This window comes from Cyrtonyx montezumae, unplaced genomic scaffold, assembly GCF_038088225.1.
Source record: "Cyrtonyx montezumae isolate F1298 unplaced genomic scaffold, pur_monq_1.0 scaffold_11, whole genome shotgun sequence".
NCBI classification, from domain to species: Eukaryota; Metazoa; Chordata; class Aves; order Galliformes; family Odontophoridae; genus Cyrtonyx; species Cyrtonyx montezumae.
Window position 1 is genome coordinate 1,872,063 of NW_027071837.1, and position 22,058 is coordinate 1,894,120.

The 22,058-nt window shown below is 61.8% G+C and overlaps 2 protein-coding genes across 3 annotated transcripts; one reads left to right on the forward strand and one right to left on the reverse strand.

The window, feature by feature from the left end:
* Positions 1-1,917: 1,917 nt before the first annotated feature.
* Positions 1,918-6,644, reverse strand: PLP1 (proteolipid protein 1). 2 transcript variants are annotated; one of them, XM_065729307.1, is made up of 7 exons: positions 6,510-6,644; positions 4,977-5,163; positions 4,410-4,566; positions 3,441-3,609; positions 3,152-3,225; positions 3,003-3,068; positions 1,918-2,685 (listed from the first exon to the last, which is right to left on the reverse strand). In XM_065729307.1, exons 1-7 carry the CDS (start codon positions 6,511-6,513, stop codon positions 2,614-2,616), a joined length of 729 nt encoding a protein of 242 aa, XP_065585379.1. In that variant the 5' UTR covers positions 6,514-6,644; the 3' UTR covers positions 1,918-2,613. The 2 variants fall into 2 exon arrangements, with proteins under 2 accessions (XP_065585379.1, XP_065585378.1); XM_065729306.1 differs by having other exon boundaries at positions 4,305-4,566.
* A 6,583-nt stretch (positions 6,645-13,227) lies between these two features.
* On the forward strand, positions 13,228-20,700 carry LOC136044429 (glycine receptor subunit alpha-4-like). Its single transcript, XM_065729755.1, has 10 exons — positions 13,228-13,321; positions 14,945-15,078; positions 15,360-15,427; positions 15,713-15,936; positions 16,044-16,126; positions 16,306-16,446; positions 16,526-16,740; positions 17,184-17,333; positions 18,043-18,147; positions 19,755-20,700. The coding sequence occupies exons 1-10, from the start codon at positions 13,242-13,244 to the stop codon at positions 20,040-20,042; spliced, it is 1,488 nt and encodes a 495-aa protein (XP_065585827.1). The 5' UTR covers positions 13,228-13,241; the 3' UTR covers positions 20,043-20,700.
* The last annotated feature ends 1,358 nt before the right edge of the window (positions 20,701-22,058 follow it).

Genomic DNA, 22,058 nt, shown 5'->3' on the forward strand with positions numbered 1-22,058 from the left:
CGGAGCTCCGCGGATGGGAGCGGCAGCCCCAGGCTGGGGACCCCCCAACCCCACCCCACACCCCGGGCCGCCCCGAGATGAGCATCCCCGGCTGCTCTGGTCCCCTTCCTTCTCCTTTCCTCGCACGGATAAGGACCTGGTTCGTCTCTGCTCTCTCAGAGCAGCTCTGTGCTTGGCAGGAGCAAGATGCTGAGGTTTTGAGGTGGTGAGCAGTGAGGAGCCTCGGGAACTGCTCGGGGGCTTCTTGCTTTGGTCCAGCCTTGGTGGGAGCAAACTGCAGCCTTGTTTCAGCTGCTGCACCGAGGGGAAGTGTCTGCAGCCAGCTCACGTTTGCAGAAATGAGGTTTGCTGTCAGGCAAGGTTTGTTCCCTGTAGTTTTCAGCCAGCTCCAGGGGGGCTCAGGATGCCCAGGGAAGGGGCAATGAGAGCAGGTCCTGTGTCCCCGTGCACAGTGGGGCTGAAGAGGCCACGCGTGTCCTTCAGCCCTCAGATCTGTGCCACTTACACGCGCTGTCACCAACCCTCACCCCCCCTCCCGCTCCCTCCCGGGGGGGTACTGCTCTCTTTCAATGGACAGAGATGCTGTTTTGTTCCCGGTCTCACTCCTGCCTGACGGCTGATGGCACACGCACACAGGGGCCCTTTCAGCGTGGGGGGAGGAGGTGGTGGCATCTGGGAACATGGGGAACAAAGGGCCCCATTGATGCTCCAGTGCTGAGCTGGGGGAGCAGCTGAACCGCCCCCAGCTGAGTTATGGGGAAGCGTCAGTGCTGCTTGGGGGTGGCTTTGGTCGTGGACCGGTGGGGAGTGAAAGACCCCGTCCCACAGAGTCACCTCCCTGTGCCACCAACCCTGTGGCATCTACCAGTGGGTTGGCAGCAAGCATCCCACCAGCTGCCCACAGAACGTGGGGCTGTAGGACTCTGGCCCAGCAGAGTTCACCCTTGGACCCAAATGGAGCCACCCTGCTTCACTCTGTGCTCTGGAGGAAAAATAGGGACGTTCAGGGCTGTCCAGCTGGGAACAAAGGGGCTGGGGCCGTGAACCCCCCAAGCTGGGGTGGGAACAATGAGGGATGGAGCCCCAGAGGGGCTTCTGGGATGGGCAATGCTCCCCTTCCCTTTTTTGTAGTGCAGGGAAGAGGGAGAGCAGCGCAACAAATCAACAGCAGGACAGAAATCTCGTTCGGAATGTTCTTAATTTTAATTTATTTCCTTTAATCTTTACAAAACACATCTTGTAAGATAAGTCTTTAAAAACGTGCTCCTTTTTTATTGCTTGTTAACGAGTTGAACTTCTAGATCAGAGATGAAGGAAACGCTTTCAGTCGATTAACTCTCTGTGTGTGCGTGTGTGCGTGCGTGTGTGTGTGTTCGGGGTCTGGGGACAAGGGTGGGAAGGAGGACCTGGTTATTTGTTGTTAAATCCATACCAAAAACCCACCAGCAAACCCCCCCGAGAGCGACGGCGGCGATGTGAGTCCATCCCCCCCAGATCTTGCCCAGTTTCTCCCCCTCCCCAGCCCGTGTGCGTTGGTAGCGTGGCCGAGCTCAGCGCCGGGCAGAGAGGGTATCCCTGCCCCAGCTGAAACCCAAAGAGTCATCATCGTACAGACATTAAATTAAAAACAAAACAAAAAACAGCAAAAATAAACCAATAATAAAATATCCACGCGGGACGGAGCGATGGTCTGCCACGAAAAGGAGTTCCTCCAATAAATTAACACCAAGCGTTAGCACGAGGCGGGGGGAGAGCAAACGAGGAACGAAAACGTTACAGAAGCAAACGTCACCCCGAGAGAAGAGCACCATTGTGAAGGAATGGCCGAGTTTGGCACGCAGATGGGACATCCGTGGGTTATCCTGTGCTACAGAGGGGCAGCTCTGGCTCTGCTCTGCAGCGTGGCTCAGGTGCTCACACCCGGCACTGCGGGGCTGGAGCCTAAAGCTGAGGGCACCCTTTGTGCACAGACACCAAACTCCTCCAGGCTTTAATAGGGTTAGGGGCACGGGCTTTATCAGCATCGGGGTCAGCGCTCTCTTCTCCGCAGCGGGAAGATCCTTGCCCTGAACTCCCTTTGCCTTGGCTGCAGCAGGCGCTTTTGGGGTAAATTCACCTTTCTTTACTAGGGGAAAAAAACATCCTTCTCATCCTCCATGCAGGAGAGGTGCCGGCAGTCAGCTCCAGGAGAGGCTCCAGCAATGGGGCCGGGACCCGGCCGACTTCCTTTTCTCTCTAGGGAGCCTCTTTCTCACTACTCCTGGAGCAACCTACACATGGATTTCTGCCTCCCAGGAGCACGGAGGCTTTTGCTCATCCCTATAGGCAACGTTGGGACACCGGAGCGAGTCCCTCCTCTTCTTTGCTGGTTTTAGGCCCTAGAGCGAACCGCTTACGGATGAGCACAGAGAGAAAAGTGCACGAAGAGGCGTCCATTGGTGGGAAGCTCTTCCTGGTCACGCTCAGCACGATGGATGCGAGGGAGGAAGAGGAGGGGAGTCAGCGGCGAAGGCAGCGTTAAGGCAGGAGACCTGGTGTCTGGTGGCTGCAGTGTTAAAGCCTCGGGGTTAGAGGAAAGGAGGGTGCGTGTCTGGCTGGGCTCCACCTCGCCGGCTAGAACTTGGTGCCCCGGCCCATCAGCTTGAGGACGGCGAAGTTGTAAGTGGCGGCGATCATGAAGGTGAGCTGCGGGCAGGAAGAGAATGAGGAAGGAGAGGAGGACGGTACTCCAGCACCCTTCATCCCAGCACCTGGCCAGCAGAAAGCCCTGCGGCCCCGCTGGGACTGTGCAGCATCCATATGGGTTTGGTCCCCTGTGGTGTGGTCTCCTAATGCCCCTTCAGATCCCCTCCAGACGCCGCCTCCCCCACCACCTCCTTATTGTCAGAGAATGAGACGAGCTCGGGCTCTGCCACCTCTGTGCCCACCACCTCCTTTGTCCTCTGCCCCCATCTCCTTGTTGGGTGGAGGAGGATGGCTGGGCAGCGGGAGCAGCGACTCACCAGTGAGACCAGCGTGGCAGCAGCCCCCACAAAGGCCGCGATGAAGAGGTGGAAAGTCATTTGGAACTGCAAGGGAAGAGCAGGGTTGAGCTCCCAAAGGTCTTTGCTCAGCCCCATGGGGGCTTCGGAGAGCACTGGAAGGAGCTCACCTCGCTGGTCTTGCAGATGGAGAGCAGGTTGGAGCCACACACCTTCCCGGGGAACGCATTCCAGGGCAGGACACCTGGGGACACAGAGCAGGGTGAGCTGGGGTATGGCCCCACAGCGACGCTGGGTTATGGGGTGTGCTTTGTGTGCTGGGGACCCTCACCAGGAGGAAGGCAAAGAGGGAGGACATGTCTACCCCGCACCACCTGCATTGCCAGTGCTTTCCACCCCATCTGTGTCTCCCCAGGCCCCCTCCAGCCCGGACCCCTCTCGGCAGCCCTCAGTGCTCACCGTACATCCTGGCGTCCGTGCACAGCGTGCCGATGCTGGCAGTGGTCTTGGTGGGGTTGGCGATGGACTGGCAGGTGGTCCAAGTGGTAAAGTAGATGTAGACGGGCACGGCGGAGCAGGCGAAGACCAGGAGCCAGACGATGGTCAGCACGTATGTAATGCCCACAAACTGCAAGGGGCAGCACAAGGCCAGGACACAGAGGGGTCACCGCGTGGCCGGGGATGGGGACAGGGGAGCGCGAGGGTCCCCAGGCGGGCTGGGCACGGGGCAGGCAAGGGGATGGGACGCACCGCCCGCTGTGCCCAACACAGCCCCACGCACCCAACGGGCCACCAGCCCAAACTGGGCGGCACTGGGGCCAGCCACACACACTGGGATTGACCGGTGGTGGCACAACGGTGCCACTCCACACACCGGGGGGGGGTACCCACAGCTGCGTGCACAGTGGGGTTTGACCTCTGCGGGAGAGCAGCTGCCAAACCCCTGAGCTGAGCAGTGCTGCTCTGCCTCCCTCCCTCCGTGGTGCCACCCCAACCGAACCCAAAGGGAATCGCAGCCGTCCCCCTCTGCTCCCCGAGGCCTCTCCCAGCACTTGGACAGCCACAGGGATGGCGCCCGCTACCCTTGCAGGGATGCTCGTGGCTCTGCTGGGCGATCCTTAAGCACGGAGCAATTTGTTTGCTGGCCGATGCCACGGCCACGTCAGCTGCTTTGGGGGACAGATTCGGCCTCAGGGAGGGCGGTTGGGCTGCGCTTCCCCTCGGTACGCCCCGACCCCCGGGAGGCCGCCATCTCCTGCCCTTCAGCCAACGCCAAACCCGCTGCGGGCGCGCGAAGGGGTTCCGAACCCCGGTTAAGATCACCTTGTCAGGATGTCCTAGCCACTTTCCCAAACACTGACACACCCGCTGCAAAGAGTGAGCTCGCTGGGGGCCTCGCGCTCCCCTCCCTTTCGGGCCCCCAGTTACCGTTGCGCTGAGGCCCTTGCCGCAGATGGTGGTCCGGTAGTCCCCAAAGATTTGCCGGACGGCGCCGGTGGTGTAGAAGCCTTCGGCCAGCAGCAGGGCTCCGTAGAGGAAGAAGAAAGAGGCTGTGCCATAGATGACGTACTGAAAAGCGTGGATGCTGCGGGGAGAGCAGCGGGTGGGGATGCTCAGGAGGTGCTGCAGCACATGGTGTGCAGCCCCCACTTATCCTCCCCAAACCCTACACTGCCCCAGGGGGACCGGAGTGGTGTCACATCCTGCAGGGACAAAGCTGCTGTCGCCAGCAGAGCTGATGAGAGGGGCAGCACCTTGCCAAGCAGGGCTTCCCCATGCCCCCATACCTACCCGGTGCGGCTGTCCCGTGCCCCCCACAGCACCTGGCATGGGGCAGATAAGAACAGGGTGGAAAGGAAAGGAGCAGCTGCCACAGGGCCACAGTGCCAGTGCGAGGCTGAGCACAGCCCTGGTGGTGTCAGCCCCAGTGGGGCTGGGTGACAGCAGCACTCCACGTGCGATGGAGACGCGAGGGGCCCCCGCGCTGTCACTTACACCTCGATGAGATACTCGTAGTCCTGGTAGTTTTTGGAGAAGTAGGTCTCAATGAGCTGCTCGGTGCCAGTGAGGGCTTCGTGCCCACAGCCGCAGAACAGCGCGACCCCAAAGAAGCAGAGCCCGGTGGCGACCAGCGAGGCGAAGGGAGCCCCGATGAGGCAGCGGGCACAGCACTCCAACAGACCTGCGGGGCGGGAAGAGGGGATCTGAGGGTGATAAAGGGAAAAACACAGCAACCATTTGTCGTGGTGTTAAAGAGCATCGGCGTCCGGGGTGGTGGAGAGCAAGGCAGCCAAAGTGAGATGGAGATGCGGGGCGATGCGGCGTGATGCCAGCGGGAGCGAGCTGACACGCTGCTAATGGGCTCCCCGCTGCCGCAGTGCTGGGGGGTTTCTGTTCAGGATGCTGCAGCACTGTGCTTATGGAAACCTGCGCTGGGCTTGGGGTGCAGAGAGCGGGCGCAGCTCGGGGGCAGCTCTGCCCCCTCCCCAGCAGTTGTGCACTGAGTTCCTAAAGCGTTCAGAGTGCTGGAAGTGATCCCAAACCCACGCTCCCTCCCCCCCCCCAACAGACCCCACAGTGCCTATCTCTTCCCCTTCAAGGACAAGGCAGCTTTGGGGTCCCAGCCAGCAATGTCCCCCCCTCCTCACGCAGAGCAAGGGTGCGCGGTGGCACCGAGGACAATGGGGAATTGTCCAGAGAGCAAACAGGGAACAAAGGCAGCACTGTGGGGGGGGGCAGGGACCCCCCCGCCTGTTTGCCTTGGACACAGTGGGGCCGGGAAGGGGTCCCTATGCCTCCCCCTCCCAGCAGTGCACCCCGATCCCTGCAGGTCCCGTGGGGATGGATGGCTGCACGTGTGGCAGCACAATGCTGGCACCAACCAGACCTGAGGGCTTATAGTATTATTTCTTTTGTCCCAGCTGGGAACATGGGGGCAGGTACCCATGGCAGAGGATGGCCCCAATTTCGGGAGTAAGGGAGGGGGACCGGGATGCAGCAGGGCCTGGTGTGCCCTCCAGCTTTGGGAAAGTGATGGGAAAATGCAGGAGGGGAAACAGGGAGAGAAAAAAAGGGCTCTTGTGCAGCACAGTCCCGGGCCTTGTTGCTCGGCTCAGCTGCTGCAGGGCTGCACAGAGCAGCAGGCAGGAGGAGGGTGACAGCCACGAGTCCCCCATCAGAGCACCCCAACAGGACGCTGTCATTTTATCAATGGGGAAACTGAAGCACGGGGCTGCAGGCACACACACGGCATGAGCTGTGACAGGTCTCAGCTCCCTACTGTCCCCGCAGCCCTGAGTTGAGCTCATACCCTTCCGGCCCTCCTGGAGGGATGGAGTCTGTCCCAAAAGTCAGAATGGGGACAGAAACCTGCGTGGGAAAGGAAAATGCTGTCCCTGCCTCCCCGCCCCTGCCACCCATAGGAACTTCACCTGCAGAGCCCTCCAGTGCCAGGGGAAACTGTCAGGGTCTCAGCTCCAGGACCGTGTCCCCAGAGCTGTGACAGCTGCCCCGTGTCCCCATACTCACCCATTGCACCCGACTCGCTCAGCTCCCCGTGCGCTCGGCTCTGTCTGCAGCCCTCGCCTCCCCTGGCAGTCCCTTGCCCTGTATTGTCCCCTCTGGGTGCCTGTCCCACTCGCCAGCAAAGAAAAGGGCTCTCTGAGTGACAGCCACCCCCCTTAAAGGGACAAGCCCCGTCCCTCCCCGCCTCGGCCCCCCCCAGCTGCACCCCTTGGCTGCCAGCTGCTCTGTGTGGGCAAAGTGGAGAACTTCAGGGCTTGCGGCAGGGATGGGAGGGGGGGGGGGAACGCTTTATAAAAGGGAAAAAGGGGTTGGGGGCTCATGGGGTGTCCCCTCTGCATTGGGGCTGGGGATCCCCAGGCCTGGCTGAGATGTGTTTGCCTGTAGGCGTGCGTTGTGGCAGTGTGGGGTTGATGGGATGCAGTGATACCTCCCTGTCACCTCCTCATCCCCCAAGTGTCAGACACCTGCGTTCAGCCTCCGGTGCTCCGGAGTGGGTGTTCTGATGGGAACTCTGCTCTTCTCTTTCTCACTGCTCTCACTGTCCCCATCCTCTTGGGCTCTACGTGGGACAGGAGGCAGGGCTCCAACAGGCACAGTCCCCAGGTGGGCTCCTTCCTGGGGTCCTCAACGGATGGGGACACATCCAGAGATGAGGAAGCAGAGGGGTTCATCCCCTTGGGGTGCCCATCTCCCATGAGTGCCCCCCATCGGGGGTCTGCACGGGGCTGGGGACGCCTGCAGAGGGCAACAGGGCCGTTCCCAGCGGGCGGACAAAGCCCCGCTGTGTCCCTCAATGCTCTGCTTTGTGCCAGGCAGCGCCGTGGCAGGGCCTGGCCGTGCCCAGGGCAGGGGGCACTGCTGGGCTGGGGGTCCCCGGGGCACCGCAGTGCCCCCGGGTGCTCTGCAGGAACCGCATCTGCAGAGCTGCTGATGCTCACCAGGAGGGACTGCACTGCCCGGACGGAGCCGGGCACCAGGGAGAAAAATGACGTTAGGGGAAAAAATGATGAGCCCTTCTTTCCGTAGAAATTCAAGAACTTGCATTTTTGTTTTGTTTTTATTTTCAACGCCCCGGGGGAGGCATCAGCTTTATGCCATCCGGGATAATGCGAGCAACGAAGCAGGGCTGTGACTTCTGCACTGAGAGCCTTCAACATCTGAGTAATTGGGCACTGCTCGTTAGCATCTCCCTCCCGTGTGCCCCCAACCCCGCGGCTGCCCGTGCTGCAGGGCTGTGTGCACAGCAAAAAAAAACCCCAACCCGATGGAGGACAGCCTGAATTCATCCCCTCCTTCTGCGTTTTGGCCGAAGCTCGAGGGACCCGCTCGTGCTGCGGGCACGGAGCATCCCTGCCGGCTCCTTCCCCACCGGGACACACCTCCACGATCTGTGCGCTGCGGGCACAGTGCCGGTGTCCCCAGGAGGAGCGGTGACAAACGCGTGCAGCGCCTTTATCCATTATACATACGCGGCGGGAGGAACACCGATGCGTATTGTCACACCAGAGAACCTTGCTGCTATTTTTAAACCGCCGCTTCCCCGGGCCGGGCTGATGCTCTCCCACTGATTTCCCCCATCCATCCTCATCCATCAGTGGGGTGAACCCTCTCCCCTTCCCTCCCCCCCCCCCCCCAAGGGCAGTGCACCATTCTGCCTTTGGGGTGGGGAGGGGGGTCGGCCCCGCTCTCTCAGCAGACCCCACCACCCCGGAGCTGTGGCTGCAGGCAGGGCAGTGCACAGAGCTGTCCCCTCCCTGTGCCGGGGTGGGCTGCGTGGAGCTGTGAGTACGCCGGGTGCGAGGCTGCAAAATGCCCTAATAAAAATAACATTAGGAGAAAATGAAAATGAAAAGGCGTAGCCCATCGGGGGGACGGAGAGGCGAGCTGAAGGGCAGGAGGACGGGCCGGTGCTCCCCAGCCCCGCGGCCGCTCGGTGGAGCAGTGATGCTCAGCAGCTTTGCCTTTCACATCTCCTCACTTTCTCCTTCGCCCCTCTCCCCGCACTGCTCTTCCTCTGCTCTGCCCTCCGCGGGGTCGTCTCTTGGAGCTGTGCTCACTGCAGAAAACCCAGAGAGGCAAAGACCAACAGGGCTCTGTGGGCCCCCCCGAGCCGTCCCTGCCCCACATACTCTCCCCCAGGTCCCACGTTGGATGTGTATTCCCTGCTCACCCTCTGTACCAATCCCCTTGGTTTTCGGGCAGCCCCACACCCTCCCTCGCCCCCCGCAGCCCCTCCACGTGGCTGCAGCCGCCTGATGCCACGCGTGCTCCTCGCCGGGGTGGCTCCGGGACAGGAACACGTTTGCTGCTCCAGTTATTAATGTGCCGAGGTGACACCGTGGTGCAGCCCCTCTGTGCCTGCAGCTGTGCGGGGACCATCCCCCATGCCGGCGCGGGGATGGGATGTGGGGACACGGAAGAGATGGCACTGCCAGAATGTGTAGGGGGAGCACTGCTGACCCCATAGCAGAGCACAGGGCAGGGAAACCCCATCCCCTTCAGCCACCACCGTGTCCCCCCCATCCCACGGCATGACACCGCTGGCTCTGCAGGACGACGATGCCAGCGTGGCAGCCCCACGGCCGTGAAACCCCGGGACAGAGCCGCTGCTGTTGGCATCTGCACGGCAGCAGGAGGATTTGGATTTGCTGTCTAATTAAACAAATCCTTCATCTCTCCAGCAGCGGCCGTGCCAGGCTGGGGTTGGGAGGGGGGGAGGGGGTGCTAAGGGGGAGGGAGGCTGATTTCTCATCCCTTCACTCACCGCCTGATGCCACAGATGCGTAACGCTTCGTTTTCCAAGCTCGGCCCCCCGGGGGGGTCTGAAGCAAACCACAAAATTCCTTCACAATTAGGGCGAGCCGGGCAGCCTGCGGTTAACACCGCTCCCGCTGAGCTCCTTCTGCTCCGTCCTCAGAGACTGCTGGGGCTGAGGGCACGGAGATACGGAGGCGAGAAAAGCCAACGGAGCTCCAGCAGCATCCAGCAGCACGGGATGCACGTCGGCATGGCAACCGGGGATGGGATGCCGTGGGACGGGAGCCCCAAAGTGGGGAGGGGACCATGGGGACCCCATCCCGATCCTCTGTGCTGTCTTTGTGGGTACAACACGCTCACCCCGGTGCTAGGTGAGGTGTTGGTGCTGCACAGCGGCTCTTTCACAGGCTCAGAAGCTGCAGGGGATGAGGGAAGGGGGAGGCGTGGGCTGGAGCCTCATAGTGTCAAAATCCAGCAGATCCAAAGCGTTTGGAAATGCTGTGGGTGATGGGAGCAGCGGGACCTGAGCAGGCAGCACCACTGCTGGGAGCAGAGATGGGAGCATTCCCAATGAGAGCAGCCTGATCCACTTGGAGCTTCCTCCCCTCAGCATCCTCCCCAATGGGGACCCAGCCCCGGTGCTGGGTGGCTTTGGGGATAAGGCAGAAAAAGGGTGACCCACGGACAAGGAGAAGAGATAGGAACACAGGGAAGGGTCACCCCACTGGGTCACCCTGCTGAGGGATTTGGCACCTGTGCCAGGCTTTGCTCCTGGGCCCAAGAGTGCTGTTGGACACTTATCTAAATTAAATCTCCCCTTTCAGCTTTGCCAAGGTTACGGGGTCATCCCTCCGCCCACAGCTCCCTCCCTGCACACTGGAACTAGGGACCAAGCCCCTACAGCCCACCCTGGAAAATCCCATTGCGGATGCAGCCCCCAGGACCCCACAATCCCCACTGTGCAGCGTGGCACGGGGCAAAGGAGCACAGTGGAGGTGGATGGGGCCAGCCCGCATCACCCTGCCATCCAGGGGCTGGGAAATGGGATGCAGAGGGGCACCCCAGTTTCCCCCCAGGGCCACGCTGCTCGGCAATGGGACGCTCAGCCCCGTGCCCTTGGCGGGTCCCTCTGCAGCACGGCATGCAGTGCACGCCCCGCGCCGTACCGTGCCGGCACAAGGGGTATTTTTAGCTTGGAAAAGAGCCACAGAACTGGAGAGTGACATTCTCCGGAGTTCGGACCGCCGTCCCGCTTCACCTTGCAGTCTCCTCCTCCGCCCTGCCCGGTGCTGTGTCCCAATGGCAGCGTCGTGCCCTCCCTGCTGAGCCCCCCCCCCCCCGTGTACCCCACACCTGGGGGGACCTGGAGCACGTCACACTGCCCAGAAAGACAAAAGGATGTCTCCAGGAGTGCGTCCTGCTGAAGATGTCCCTTCTGGTTGTTGCAAAGTTAGGGTTGGTTCAAGTGTGTTCAGCTCGGAAAACAAAATTCCCAGAGGCAGATCTAGTGCTGTGCTACCATTTTCCTTCAGAAAATAAGTGGAAGTGGCCAAATTTGGGCATTTCTGAGCAGCTCTGTGGCCCCACGTGCAGTAGCCCTGGAGGAGAAGCTCTGAGGGACGCGGCCACGGCCCCATGGGGACACACGGGGATGGGGCTGAGCACAGCCACGCTCAGGAGTGTATTTTCTGTGACATTAATCTCACGCCCCATTAGCCACCTCCAAATGTTTGCACAGTGAGAGCAATGCCCGTGTCCAACCCGGGAGCATCTGTCCCTCTGCAAGACGCTGCCACCCTACAGCAGCGGGGACAATCCACTGCTGTGCATCCCCAGGCTCCACGCAGTCCTGCAGCACCAAACCAGCACCGATGCTGCACTGGAGCCTCAGGGAGCTGCCTGCTGCCCTCCCCCACCCCTCCTCTCCGTGGCACCAAACTGATCCTCCAGCAATCGTTCATCCCGAGGCGGATCTGAAGAGCCCATCTGCCTTTCTGCCGGGGAAGAGGAAAAGGGATAAAAAGACGTTTTTGAGGCGTTTAATGCCTCTGTCCCTTGGAGCTGTGCTGGCTGGGAAGGCACGACAGCACGGATCGGGCAGGATTAGACCCACAGATGTGGCACTGTGGGGGCTGAGCAGCAGAGAGGGGTCAGGATCGGGGGACGGTTTGGCACAGCCCTCCCAGGGGCTCCAGACCGAGGCAGGAGTTCCCCAGGGGAACAGTCTGACATGGACTTAAGAGATAGGGAAGGCGAAGGAAAAGAAATCACATCGACCAAGCAACCCCAACCTCTGCTGCTGTTGGCAGGGCCTGGCACCATCTCTGTGATGGGAACGGGGCAGCACCGCGATGCCGAGGATGGATGCGTGCCCCCTGGGGGGGGGGGGAGGTGCGCTCAGCAGCAATGCTGCTCGTATAAAAACCTCCTTCAGTGCCCCCACTTTCCCCGCGGGGTGGGCACAGGGCTGCCCCCCCCCCTCCCTCCTCCTGCTGGTGTCAGCTCGGCTCAGCTCGGCCGGGACGGAGCTGCTGCTCAGTGCTCTCTGTGCGCCCCGGGCTCCAGATCCCCACCGCAACCTCGCGGCCCCATCAGCATTAATGGCAACGGTAATCGGAGAAGACTTCTCCCCGCTCCGTGCCAGCAGAGCTGCTCCCTCCCGCACTCCGCCCCGCAGCACCGTGCCCCCTCCAGCCCACGGCTGTGCTGGGGCACCCTCCCGGGCACCGCTCTGCCTGCTGTCACGGTTCTTTGCTCCAGCAAAGCCAGCAGGGCGCTGCCCAAAGCTGCACCAGCGTTCTGGGCAGGAGAAGGCAGCGCAGGGTCCAGCAGAGCTCTGCTGAAATGCACGGCCCCTCTGTGGGGTGAGGGGGCACAAGGTTGGGGGGCACACAGCAATGGCTGCTCCCGGCCACGACCGAAATGTGATGAATGGCCCTAAACGGCGCGAGCCGGGAGCGGGAAGGTGAACGGAAACCTGAGCGATGCATCCACCGGGAATCACTTATTCTGCACTTTTCTCTTTATTAACGCCGTCTCCTTCCTCGCACATTAATCACGGGAGGCCCGGAGGCAGCGCACTGCGGCTCAGCCACCCCAGGGGTTGCTGTCACCCCACGGGTGCCGCACTCCCCACGCTTCAGTTTGTCCATCGTGGGGGCTCCTGCAGCCCCTCCCCCGTCCCACACACCTGGCTGCCCCCATTGCTTTCTCCCTACTGAGGGGCAGGAGCCTGTGCTCAGGAGCTCAGCTGCCCCTCATGAGAGCAATTTCAGGAGTTCCCGTGTGATGAGCACTTGAGAAAGGCAAATGCTGGGCTCGCAGATCAGCGGTGCTGTGCCCCTCTGTGGTCCCCGTACCTGCGGAGCTGCCCCACACCCCACAGCCAAGCGGAAGGGAGGTCCTGCTCCTGCGGGCGGTCCCTCCAGCGCACCCCCCAGCCCCACACATCCCTCGCTGGCGCATTCGTTCACCCGCAGCATCCCGTACACCTTTTGATCTCAACGCAGCCATCAGCCCCGGCCGCGAAACTGAACGCATCTCCCCCCCCCTCCCCCGCCCTTTCCTCGTGCACCTCCCTTCTTCTATGCATCCCCCCCCTTCCTTTCCCCATAGACCCACCCCCCTTCCTCGTGCAACCCCCCGCAAAGTCCCAGATGAGGACGCGCCCTCGGGGGAAGCTCCCCGACCGTCGCCCGGCACCGCGCACGGCGGAGCCCCCCAGGGCGGGGGGTGCCGGGGGCGGGCGTCTCCCCGCACCGTGCCCGCCTCCTCCCCGCCGCACCGGCCTGAAGCTCCGCCCGGTTCCCGGTGCCCGCAGCCTGCCGGCGGGCTCCCGCTCGCACGGACTATGAGGAGCGGGGCCGGCCGGGGGGAGGTGGCGGTCCCGGTGCGGCGGGAGCGGGTGCGGGAGAACCGCCGCCACCGGCCGGGTCATGCCCGTGCGCCCGGGGCGGTGGGGCTGCTGGCTGCGGCGGGATGGGCGCGCTCCGGACCGGCGCCCGAGCCTTCCTCCTCCTCCTCCTCGGCTGCCTCCCGCCCCGGCGTGGCCCGCTCAGGTGAGCGCACGGCGCGGTGCTCCCCCTCCTCCGGGACCACCTCTCCTCCCTCCGGGAGTCGGGCTTCCCCGTCGGGACCTGGATTCCCCTAGAGGGACCAAGACGTCCCCTTCCAGCCCTGCTACCCGACCCCCAGGCGCGATCCAGCCCTCCCCCTCCCCGCCCCCGGCAATCCGGACCCATCTCGTGGACCCCCCCTAAATCCATCCTTACCCCCATCCCTGGCAGCGGGACCTTCCCCCGGGCCCTATACCCCAGGGACTTTGCCTGCACAGTGCCGCCCATCCCCTGCAGCCCCTTGCCCACTGCTGCCTGTCCCCATGGCCCCCACCCGGGGCACAGCCCTCACCGAGGTGGGCTGAGGGACCACCGGCGATGGCCCACGCAGCTCTTTCTCCATCACAGCAACGTCCCTGAAGTGCTCAGACCTTCTCCCAGCTCAGGGCTTTATTTTTTTGGGGAGTGGACATTGGGATGGGGGAGCTCAGGGTAACCCCCAGGTCCCACAGAGCATTTTGGGTGGAGGACCTGAAGCCCCTGAGTCCCTTCATCCCTCTCTACCACCTCCAGGTGCCACTGGGATGAGGAGGACACAGCTGGGGGGGCTGCAGTGCCCCTGGGGCTCCATGTCCTGCTGTATCTGGGGCAGTGCAGGGGGATGCAGCGTTTGTGGCGGGGAGGGGGAAAATTGCATCTGAATGTCATCGTTTCACCAGCGGAAATCTCTTCCATCGGGATGGCATTCTCAGGCAGACAGAAGTGTTTTCCAGCCCCACCATTCCCTGAATGCATGGGGGGCTGTGCTGAGCACCAGGCCCCCCCAGGGGAGGCTGTGCCCAGAGGCAGCAGTTAGCCCTGGTGCTCGGAGATGCTGAGCCTCTTCCAGGTATGACTTCCACTCCCCTGAGCAGAGGCAAGAGCACTGTATGGGTTCAGCCTACCCACAGCCCCAGGAGAGTCCCGGCCCCCAGCACCCTCCCTTGCTTGTGGCAGTGGGGTCTGCACCCCCAAGCAGGAATAGGACACACCAGCAGCACGCTCAAAGCTCCCTTTGTGTCCAGAAATCTCCAGCTTGTTCCTCTCCATCACAGCCACATGCCTGGCAATGTGGTGAGCAAATGTCTCTCGCATTGTTCCTTGAAATGATCATTATAGACTGACAGAAGGAGAGGAGCTGGCAGGCGGAGATGTGCTCAGGAAAATATCCCCTCCGAGGTCAGTTTAAATAAGTCTCCATCATTGTTGGGAGTGCTGCGTGGGAGAGCTCATGTCAGCTCCTCGCTGTGGCCGGGCTGCTCCTCTCCGGCCATGTCACCACGCAGTGCCACTGTCCCCTCTGAGCTCCTGGTTCCCTCCTCGCTGCCCTGGGGCAGCGACTGCTCTGTCATATCCACACAGCCCCCACGGGTGCATGCCAGGCAGGGGATGGTGATTTACCCAGAGGAACAGCACAGTGGCTCTTCCCAGTGCCCATGGCACTGCTGTGCCCTGTTCCCCACTGTGGGACACCTGGCCCCAAGCCCTTCCCAGGGACCCCCTCCATCAGTGGGAGACGTGCTGGGGCTGCTGCACGGCCATGCGTGTGGGGCTGGCAGCCGGCTCAGCCCACCCCTCTGCCTGCAGGCTGGTCTCAGGGAGGGAGGAGATCAAATCCCACTCCCGCGGTGCTCCCCAGCCCATGTCGCCCTCTGATTTCCTGGACAAGCTCATGGGACGAACCTCAGGGTACGATGCCAGGATCCGACCCAACTTCAAAGGTAAGGGGAGGACGTGAAGCTCCTGGGGCTGACAGTGCCTGACACTTATGGCTGCCCAAACCCGGGGGATGGGCATGGGGACAAGATCCTGACCCACAGCCCTCTGTCCTCAGCACCTCCCCAGTCGTACCTGCACTGTCTGTGCCTGTTTTCCCATGGCAGAGTGGGGGGGGTTCCCCTGCATACACCATGGGGTGGCTCTGGTGGACTCAGGGTGCAGGATCTGTGCCCACACCAGTGTGGTGCTGGTCAGCAGTGAGAGCTGCATGCTTGTTTTCCAGGTCCGCCCGTCAACGTGACGTGCAACATCTTCATCAACAGCTTCGGCTCCGTCACTGAGACGACCATGGTGAGGGTTTGGCAGTAGGTTCCTCTCCTGGGGATGCTGCCCGGGGTGTGTGTGTGTGTGTCCCAGTGCCAGAGCTGTGTCTGTGCTCAGGGCTCCCATGGTTCTCTCTGGAGCCGGAGCACTGAACCAGGCTGCTGCCCCCATCCTCCTCAAACGCATGAGGATCTACACTGGGAAAGCCCTAAAAAGCCCCTGTTGTGCTGCTGCAAAGCCTTCAGGCCACCGACCTCCTCCTCCTCCCCGGGTCCCACGGGGCTCCCGCTGATGTGGTGCCCTCTGTCTCAGGACTACCGTGTGAACGTGTTCCTGAGGCAGCAGTGGAACGACCCCCGGCTGGCTTACCACGAGTACCCCGACGACTCGCTTGACCTCGACCCCTCCATGCTCGACTCCATCTGGAAGCCAGATTTGTTCTTTGCCAACGAGAAAGGAGCCAACTTCCACGAGGTCACCACCGACAACAAGCTGCTGCGCATCTTCAAGAACGGCAACGTGCTCTACAGCATCAGGTGCTGAGCCCTTCTCTGGCACAGGGCTCGAGAGAGGGACGTGAAGCTTTCCTCTTGGTCCCGTTGGGCATCTTCCAGTGACTCTCTCTTGTGTCCGCCTCCTGCAGGCTGACGCTGATCCTGTCCTGCCCCATGGATCTCAAGAACTTCCCCATGGACATCCAGACGTGCACGATGCAGCTGGAGAGCTGTGAGTGCCTGGGGAGGCTTGAGCCGTGCTTCATCTCATTGCATGCCACCCACCCCATCCCAAAAGCCAGCATCTCTGTGTTTCTGGGGGAGGTGAGCAGGAAAGGGGAGGTTATTTGAGGTGGGGGTGAATGGGTGCAAATCTCCCCCAACCCATGGCTGCCTCCATTGCCTCTCCAGTTGGCTACACCATGAACGACCTCATCTTTGAGTGGCTGGAGGAGCAGGAGGCCGTGCAGGTGGCGGAGGGATTGACGCTGCCTCAGTTCATCCTGAGGGATGAGAAGGACCTGGGCTACTGCACCAAGTACTACAACACAGGTGAGACCCTCGGAAACCCCTGGCTGCCCCCAGCATGGCATGGGCTCCCTCACCCATACAGGGCCCGATTTCCTTGCAGGCAAGTTCACCTGCATTGAGGTGAAGTTCCACTTGGAGCGGCAGATGGGCTATTACCTGATCCAGATGTACATCCCCAGCCTGCTCATCGTCATCCTCTCCTGGGTGTCCTTCTGGATCAACATGGATGCGGCGCCGGCGCGGGTGGGCTTGGGAATCACCACGGTGCTCACCATGACCACTCAGAGCGCTGGCTCCCGGGCCTCTCTGCCCAAGGTCAGCACTGCAAAGCACAGTACCGGTGCCAGAGGGGGTGGAAAAAGACCTTTAGGATCCCCATCCCAGCCCCACCATGCCCACTGAGGGTGTCCTTCAGTGCCACATCTCCACGGTTTTGAACACCCCCAGCAATGGTGACCCCACCACCTCCCCGGGCAGGCTGTGCCAAAGATCACCACTCTTCTGGAGTATAAATCCTTCCTCATACCCAATATTTCCCCACATCCATGGACCAAGAACAGAGGGAACAGAACGACAGGCTCTTATCCTGGTTTTTCCAGCAGAATCACGACTCAAAGCCATCTGGCACAAGGGATTCTCCTCGGGAGAACTTGGCTTCCTGGGGCTCTGAGGCGTGCAGCTCTGGGGGAAAGCCTCTGCGATCTGTGACGGTGGGGAGGGTGGGAAGGGACGCAGCTCTGACCCCTCTCCCCTCGCAGGTCTCCTACGTGAAGGCCATCGACATCTGGATGGCCGTCTGCCTGCTCTTTGTCTTCGCTGCTTTGCTGGAATACGCCGCCGTCAACTTCGTCTCGAGGCAGCACAAGGAGTTCATGCGCCTGCGGCGGCGGCAGCGCAGGCAGAGGATGGTGAGTCCCCACGGCCACCGCTGTCACCACGCGTCCCATCCTCGGCTGCCGTGGGGACCCCTGGCACTGCCATTCCTGGGGCTGCAGGGCTGTCCCCTATGGCACTGTAGGGGGAACCACTGTGGTCCTTGTGCCTGCCGGGCAGCTCGGGGAGCCCGGAGCATCTCCCTGTCCTGCGGGGATGCCCAGAGCTGAAGTGCACTGTCGCAGAATCACAGAATCATAGGATAGCCCGAGTTGGAAGGCACCCGTAAAGATCATCGAGTCCAACTCCTGTCCCCTGGGGCAGGCTGATATTGCCTGTCCCAGCGAGGGGGGGTCAGCCCCAGCAGTGGCTGCAGGGAGGCACCGTGCCCTGGGCAGGGAGTGGACGTGGTGCACGGCCCCAAACGGGTGCCACCCCTCCTCCTGCCCTGGGAGGTGCTCCGCTCTAAAAAAGCAGGAAAAGAAACAAGCGTTTCTTCTCCTTTCCCATGTGATGCTCAGGGAAAGCAGCTGGTGCCCCTGCCCCGCCATATGGTGACACCGTTAGACGCAGACCTCCATGTAAAAACCCCACGGACGTGCCCCCCCCTCCAGGCTCGCAGTGCCCCCTGGCACCGAGGCTGTGCTGTCGGAGGGGCTGCTCTCCCCCCACGGCTGCTCTCTGCCTGCAGCAGGGGCAGAGCCGTCGGTCACGCGCTGTCCTGTTTCTGTTTGGTGCCAAAAGGGCCTGAGCAGCGGGACGGTCAGCCTGGAGTCCCTGGGGCAGCCAAGCAGCCGGCACAGCGGCGAGCACACCTACGCGACGCTCTCGCAGCTCTCCAGCTCCAGGGTAAAGCACACCCCTCCGACAGTGCACCCCTGCACCCCTCTCTTCCCCAAAAGGAGCCCCCCCCCGGGAGCCCTTCCCACAAGTGAGGGTGCAGGAAGGAGTGGGGCAGGGATGTGCACGGGGCACGTGGCCGTGGAGACCGGAGGGGATGTGGCATATTTCACCAGCTCCTTGGAGACGCCTTGTCCTGTGCCTCGGTTTCCCCTGCTGTAAAAATGGGGCCAAACGCGGCCCCCTTTGTAGTGGAGTGAACCATGCCAGGGCGATGTGCCCCTCAGCTCCCTGCCAGCACCTGGAGCAGCATGAGGGCTCTGCCTGCCCGGATCACCCAGCGCTGTGATCTCCTCTCCCTGCAGCGATGGGGCAGTTGGCAGCTGGGGACGTGGGGAGGAGACGCAGCAGGGAGTGGTGGCACAGGGCAGGCTGCCCGCTTTGCGGGGAGATGCTGGAGGGCAAGGACATCCAGGGTGGGGTGTGCTCTTCTGGGGCCGCTGCAGCCCTCTCCGAGCCCCCATCCTGCCATATCCTCAGCAAGCACTCAGCCCGCAGCAGGGGAGTGCAGCTCAGCAGCACACGAGACCGCATTTCAGCAGTTTCAGCTTCTGCTGCTCTCCCCGCTGGGAAATCTTGCTTAGCCGGCAGAGTGCTGAGTTAAATAAAGATCCCCGGCCCCCGGCTCTCCGCATGAGAGCCCCTGGCTGCGGGGAGCTCAGGCAGGGTAGGATGCAGCCCTTTTCACCCACGAGCCTCGGTGAGCAGTACTGCTCAGAGAGAGCATGGGGACTCGAAACCCACACTGCGTGTGGGCATGGAATGAGGAGGGGGATATCCTCAGCCCCGAGTGGGGACACTCACAGAGGGTAAATGAGCCGGGCCACTGTGGCTCCCTAATGAAACAGCTCACTAACGATGCACAGCCGTCGGCGGGGAGGAGCGTGGGCACTGCTGGTCTTTGTGGGGGCAGTTAGGAGGGTGAGGATAGAGACTCCATTGCTTTTCACATCCTCTGTCACCTGGCAAGCAGCTCTGGCTCTCCAGAGGGTTGGGGCTCCCTGACGGCAGCGAGGCTCCTGTGTCCCTGCACAGCTCTGTGCCAGCAAGCTGCCTGTCAGCCAGCACGCCTCCATCCTGCAGCAAGCAGCTGCTGCAACAGTGCCTGCACCCCCAGCATCCCAGTGCTCGCAGTGCCCTTCTGTGCCCCGGACCCTACATGCATCCTGCACCCCTGTGTGCAGCACATTCCCAAGTACCAAGCATCCCCATGCACCCCCATTTGTGCCACGCACCCTTTTGTGCCATACACCCCTGTCTGATCTGCATCCTCCCATGCACCCCCGTGGACCCAACTGCCCCCACGCACCCAAGTGGATGCTGAGGGTTCTGGAGCCACCCACTGGGGCAGTTTCGAGCACGTGGTGTTGGCAGGGAGGGGCCACCCTCGTACCCCAGACCCTGTCCTCCTCCAGGCTTCTGCCTGCGTGCCTCAGACGGGCAGAAAAAGCATCAAACCTCACAGCTGGCACCCACCCAGGGCTGGCACGTACACAGTGCAGCACGCAGCCCCGTGACCTGCGGGGTGCCCAGCTGATGGCACTTTCCTTCTCCAGGAGGAAGAGCTCATCCGTGAGAGCCGCTTCTATTTCCGAGGCTACGGGCTGGGCCACTGCCTGCAGGCGAAGGAGGGGGCTGGGGAGGGTCCTGGAATCTACAGCCCCCCCCCACCCAGTGCACTGCTGCGGGAAGGGGAGACCCTGCGCAAGCGTTACGTCGACCGTGCCAAGCGCATCGACACCGTCTCCCGAGCTGTCTTCCCCTTCACCTTTCTGGTCTTCAATATCTTCTATTGGGTTGTCTACAAAGTGCTGCGCTCGGAGGACATCCACCTGGTGCCCTGAGGCCCCAAAAGGGCCCGAGGACCTCTTGGCTGGATGCTGCCGTGTGCCTGGAGGCTGTGAGACACTGTCAGGCTGCCGTGCTACGGACAGCAGTGAGCGGGGTGAGGGGCTGTGGTCCTCTCTCCCTGCACAGCCCAAAGCATCATGGTGGGAGATGGCAGGCAGCCCCTTGCTGACCCCATTCCCTGACTTCCCCCTCAGCCCCAGGTGTAGTGTCTCTGGGTGGGGTCGCTCCATCTGCTCCTCCACCGGAGAGGAGAGCATCTGAACCCTCAGTTTAAAAACTCAGAAAGGCTTCCAGCCCTCCAGACCTGGATATCCTCCGTGCTTAGCAGGAAATAAAAGCAGTAGGTGATGCTGACGTAGGTCCTACAGAGAGAAACGTGTGGATGCTCTCCTTTCCCCTACTCACAGCAAGCCCAGGAGGGGCACGGATGTTCGGTGGGGTGCTTCACTGTAGCCCCAGGGGTTCTGTGGGCAGGACGGAGATGGGATTTGTCCCTTTCCTCAGCAATCCTAGGACCACCATGGCACAGTGAGGGGCCAGGCACCACGGCAGGGGGACACAGGCAAAGGGGCAGCGCAGCCTGGGCAGACATCCTACTCACAGCCCTCAGCCTCCCTCCCCACTCCTCGTGCAGGTGTTGCCCCGTCCCTCTTCCCAGTAACCAGAAGCCCCCAGCACCCACTTTCCCAGTCCCTGCTGAGCCACACACATTCATTTCACAGATGGGACAAGTGAAGGAAAAGCATCCCCAGGAGATGCCAGGGCTCCACCAGGATGGGTGGATTCGGCTCCATCCCATTGCCACTGCCACTGTCCCATCCTTGGGACAACCTCCAGAGACTTTTTGGGGAGAAGCCCATTTGGTGCAGACCCAAACGGAGAGGTGCTGGCACCCGCAGGCACACAGTGGCCAACCAAACCTCCAGCAGCGGTGGGTTTTTAAACAGCATCGATCTTCCTACACAAATAAAGTCTGTCTGGGATTTTCAGCAGTGTGTTGGGGGTTTCTCTGTGCCCAAAACCCCACATCTTGGAGCAGCTCTCGGCTGCGGGAAGGAGTGGGTGCACCAGCCTTGCAGTAATGGGAATTCCTAGACCTTGTTATCTCCATTTATCTGATGGGGTTTTGCCTGGGGGACAGGACCCAAGGAAGGGCAGATGTGGGGCTGTGGGGGTCTCCAGCCCTATGGTGAAGCTCAGATACCCACACACTGAGTGTCCCATCCTCCCCTTTGTGGCCAGCTCGCTGGGCAGGCGCCAGCCTCAGAGTGCTGCCAGCTGTCCTAGGGGCTTACGCCAGCCCTGCGGTGCCACCCTGGGCCAGCGCTCCCATCCCCAGCTGGCGTGGGGGCAGGCAGAGCTCGCAGCTGATGGCCAAGTTTGCAAGCAAACATCAATCTCCCTCTGTGCTCCCGGCCAAGTTTCACAGATCGGCTCTGTTGGGCGCCCCGTACCTCGCAGCCCCATCGCCCTGTCGGCCCCAAGAGAGGTTTTTGTGGTAGAGAGGGGAGAAAGCAAAGTGCAGACCCGCAGTTTGGTGCTTGGTTTGTTCTTCTGAAGGGAGAAACCCTAACCCTGCAGTGCTCCTGTGTTCCTGCTCTTGCTGCTCTCCTTTACCCAGCAGCAGGTCTGGGCACCTGGGGGCTTCACCGGGGAGAACAGCTGGGGTCAGCCCTGAAGCACCCTGATTCTAGGAACTGGCACCACCCAGAAAGAAGAGAAAAAGAAAGAAAGAAAAAAGTAAATTGCAACCCCCCAAAAAAAATCCAACATACCATAAGATAACCTGCAGTAACAGCATGCTCCGCTTGCAGCCAAGTAGAGGGGGTCCTCACTCTAGCACCGTGATGGGGGATGCTTAGGGGTGCTCTGCTACATCACAGTCCTCTGCCACAGGCACAGATCTGATGATTTGTGCACCCTAGGAACCTTCAGGGGGTGCAGTGGCAGCAGTGCTCAGCCCCTACCAGAGCTCCCAGCAGCCATACGGAGCTGGGAGCCCCTCCAGC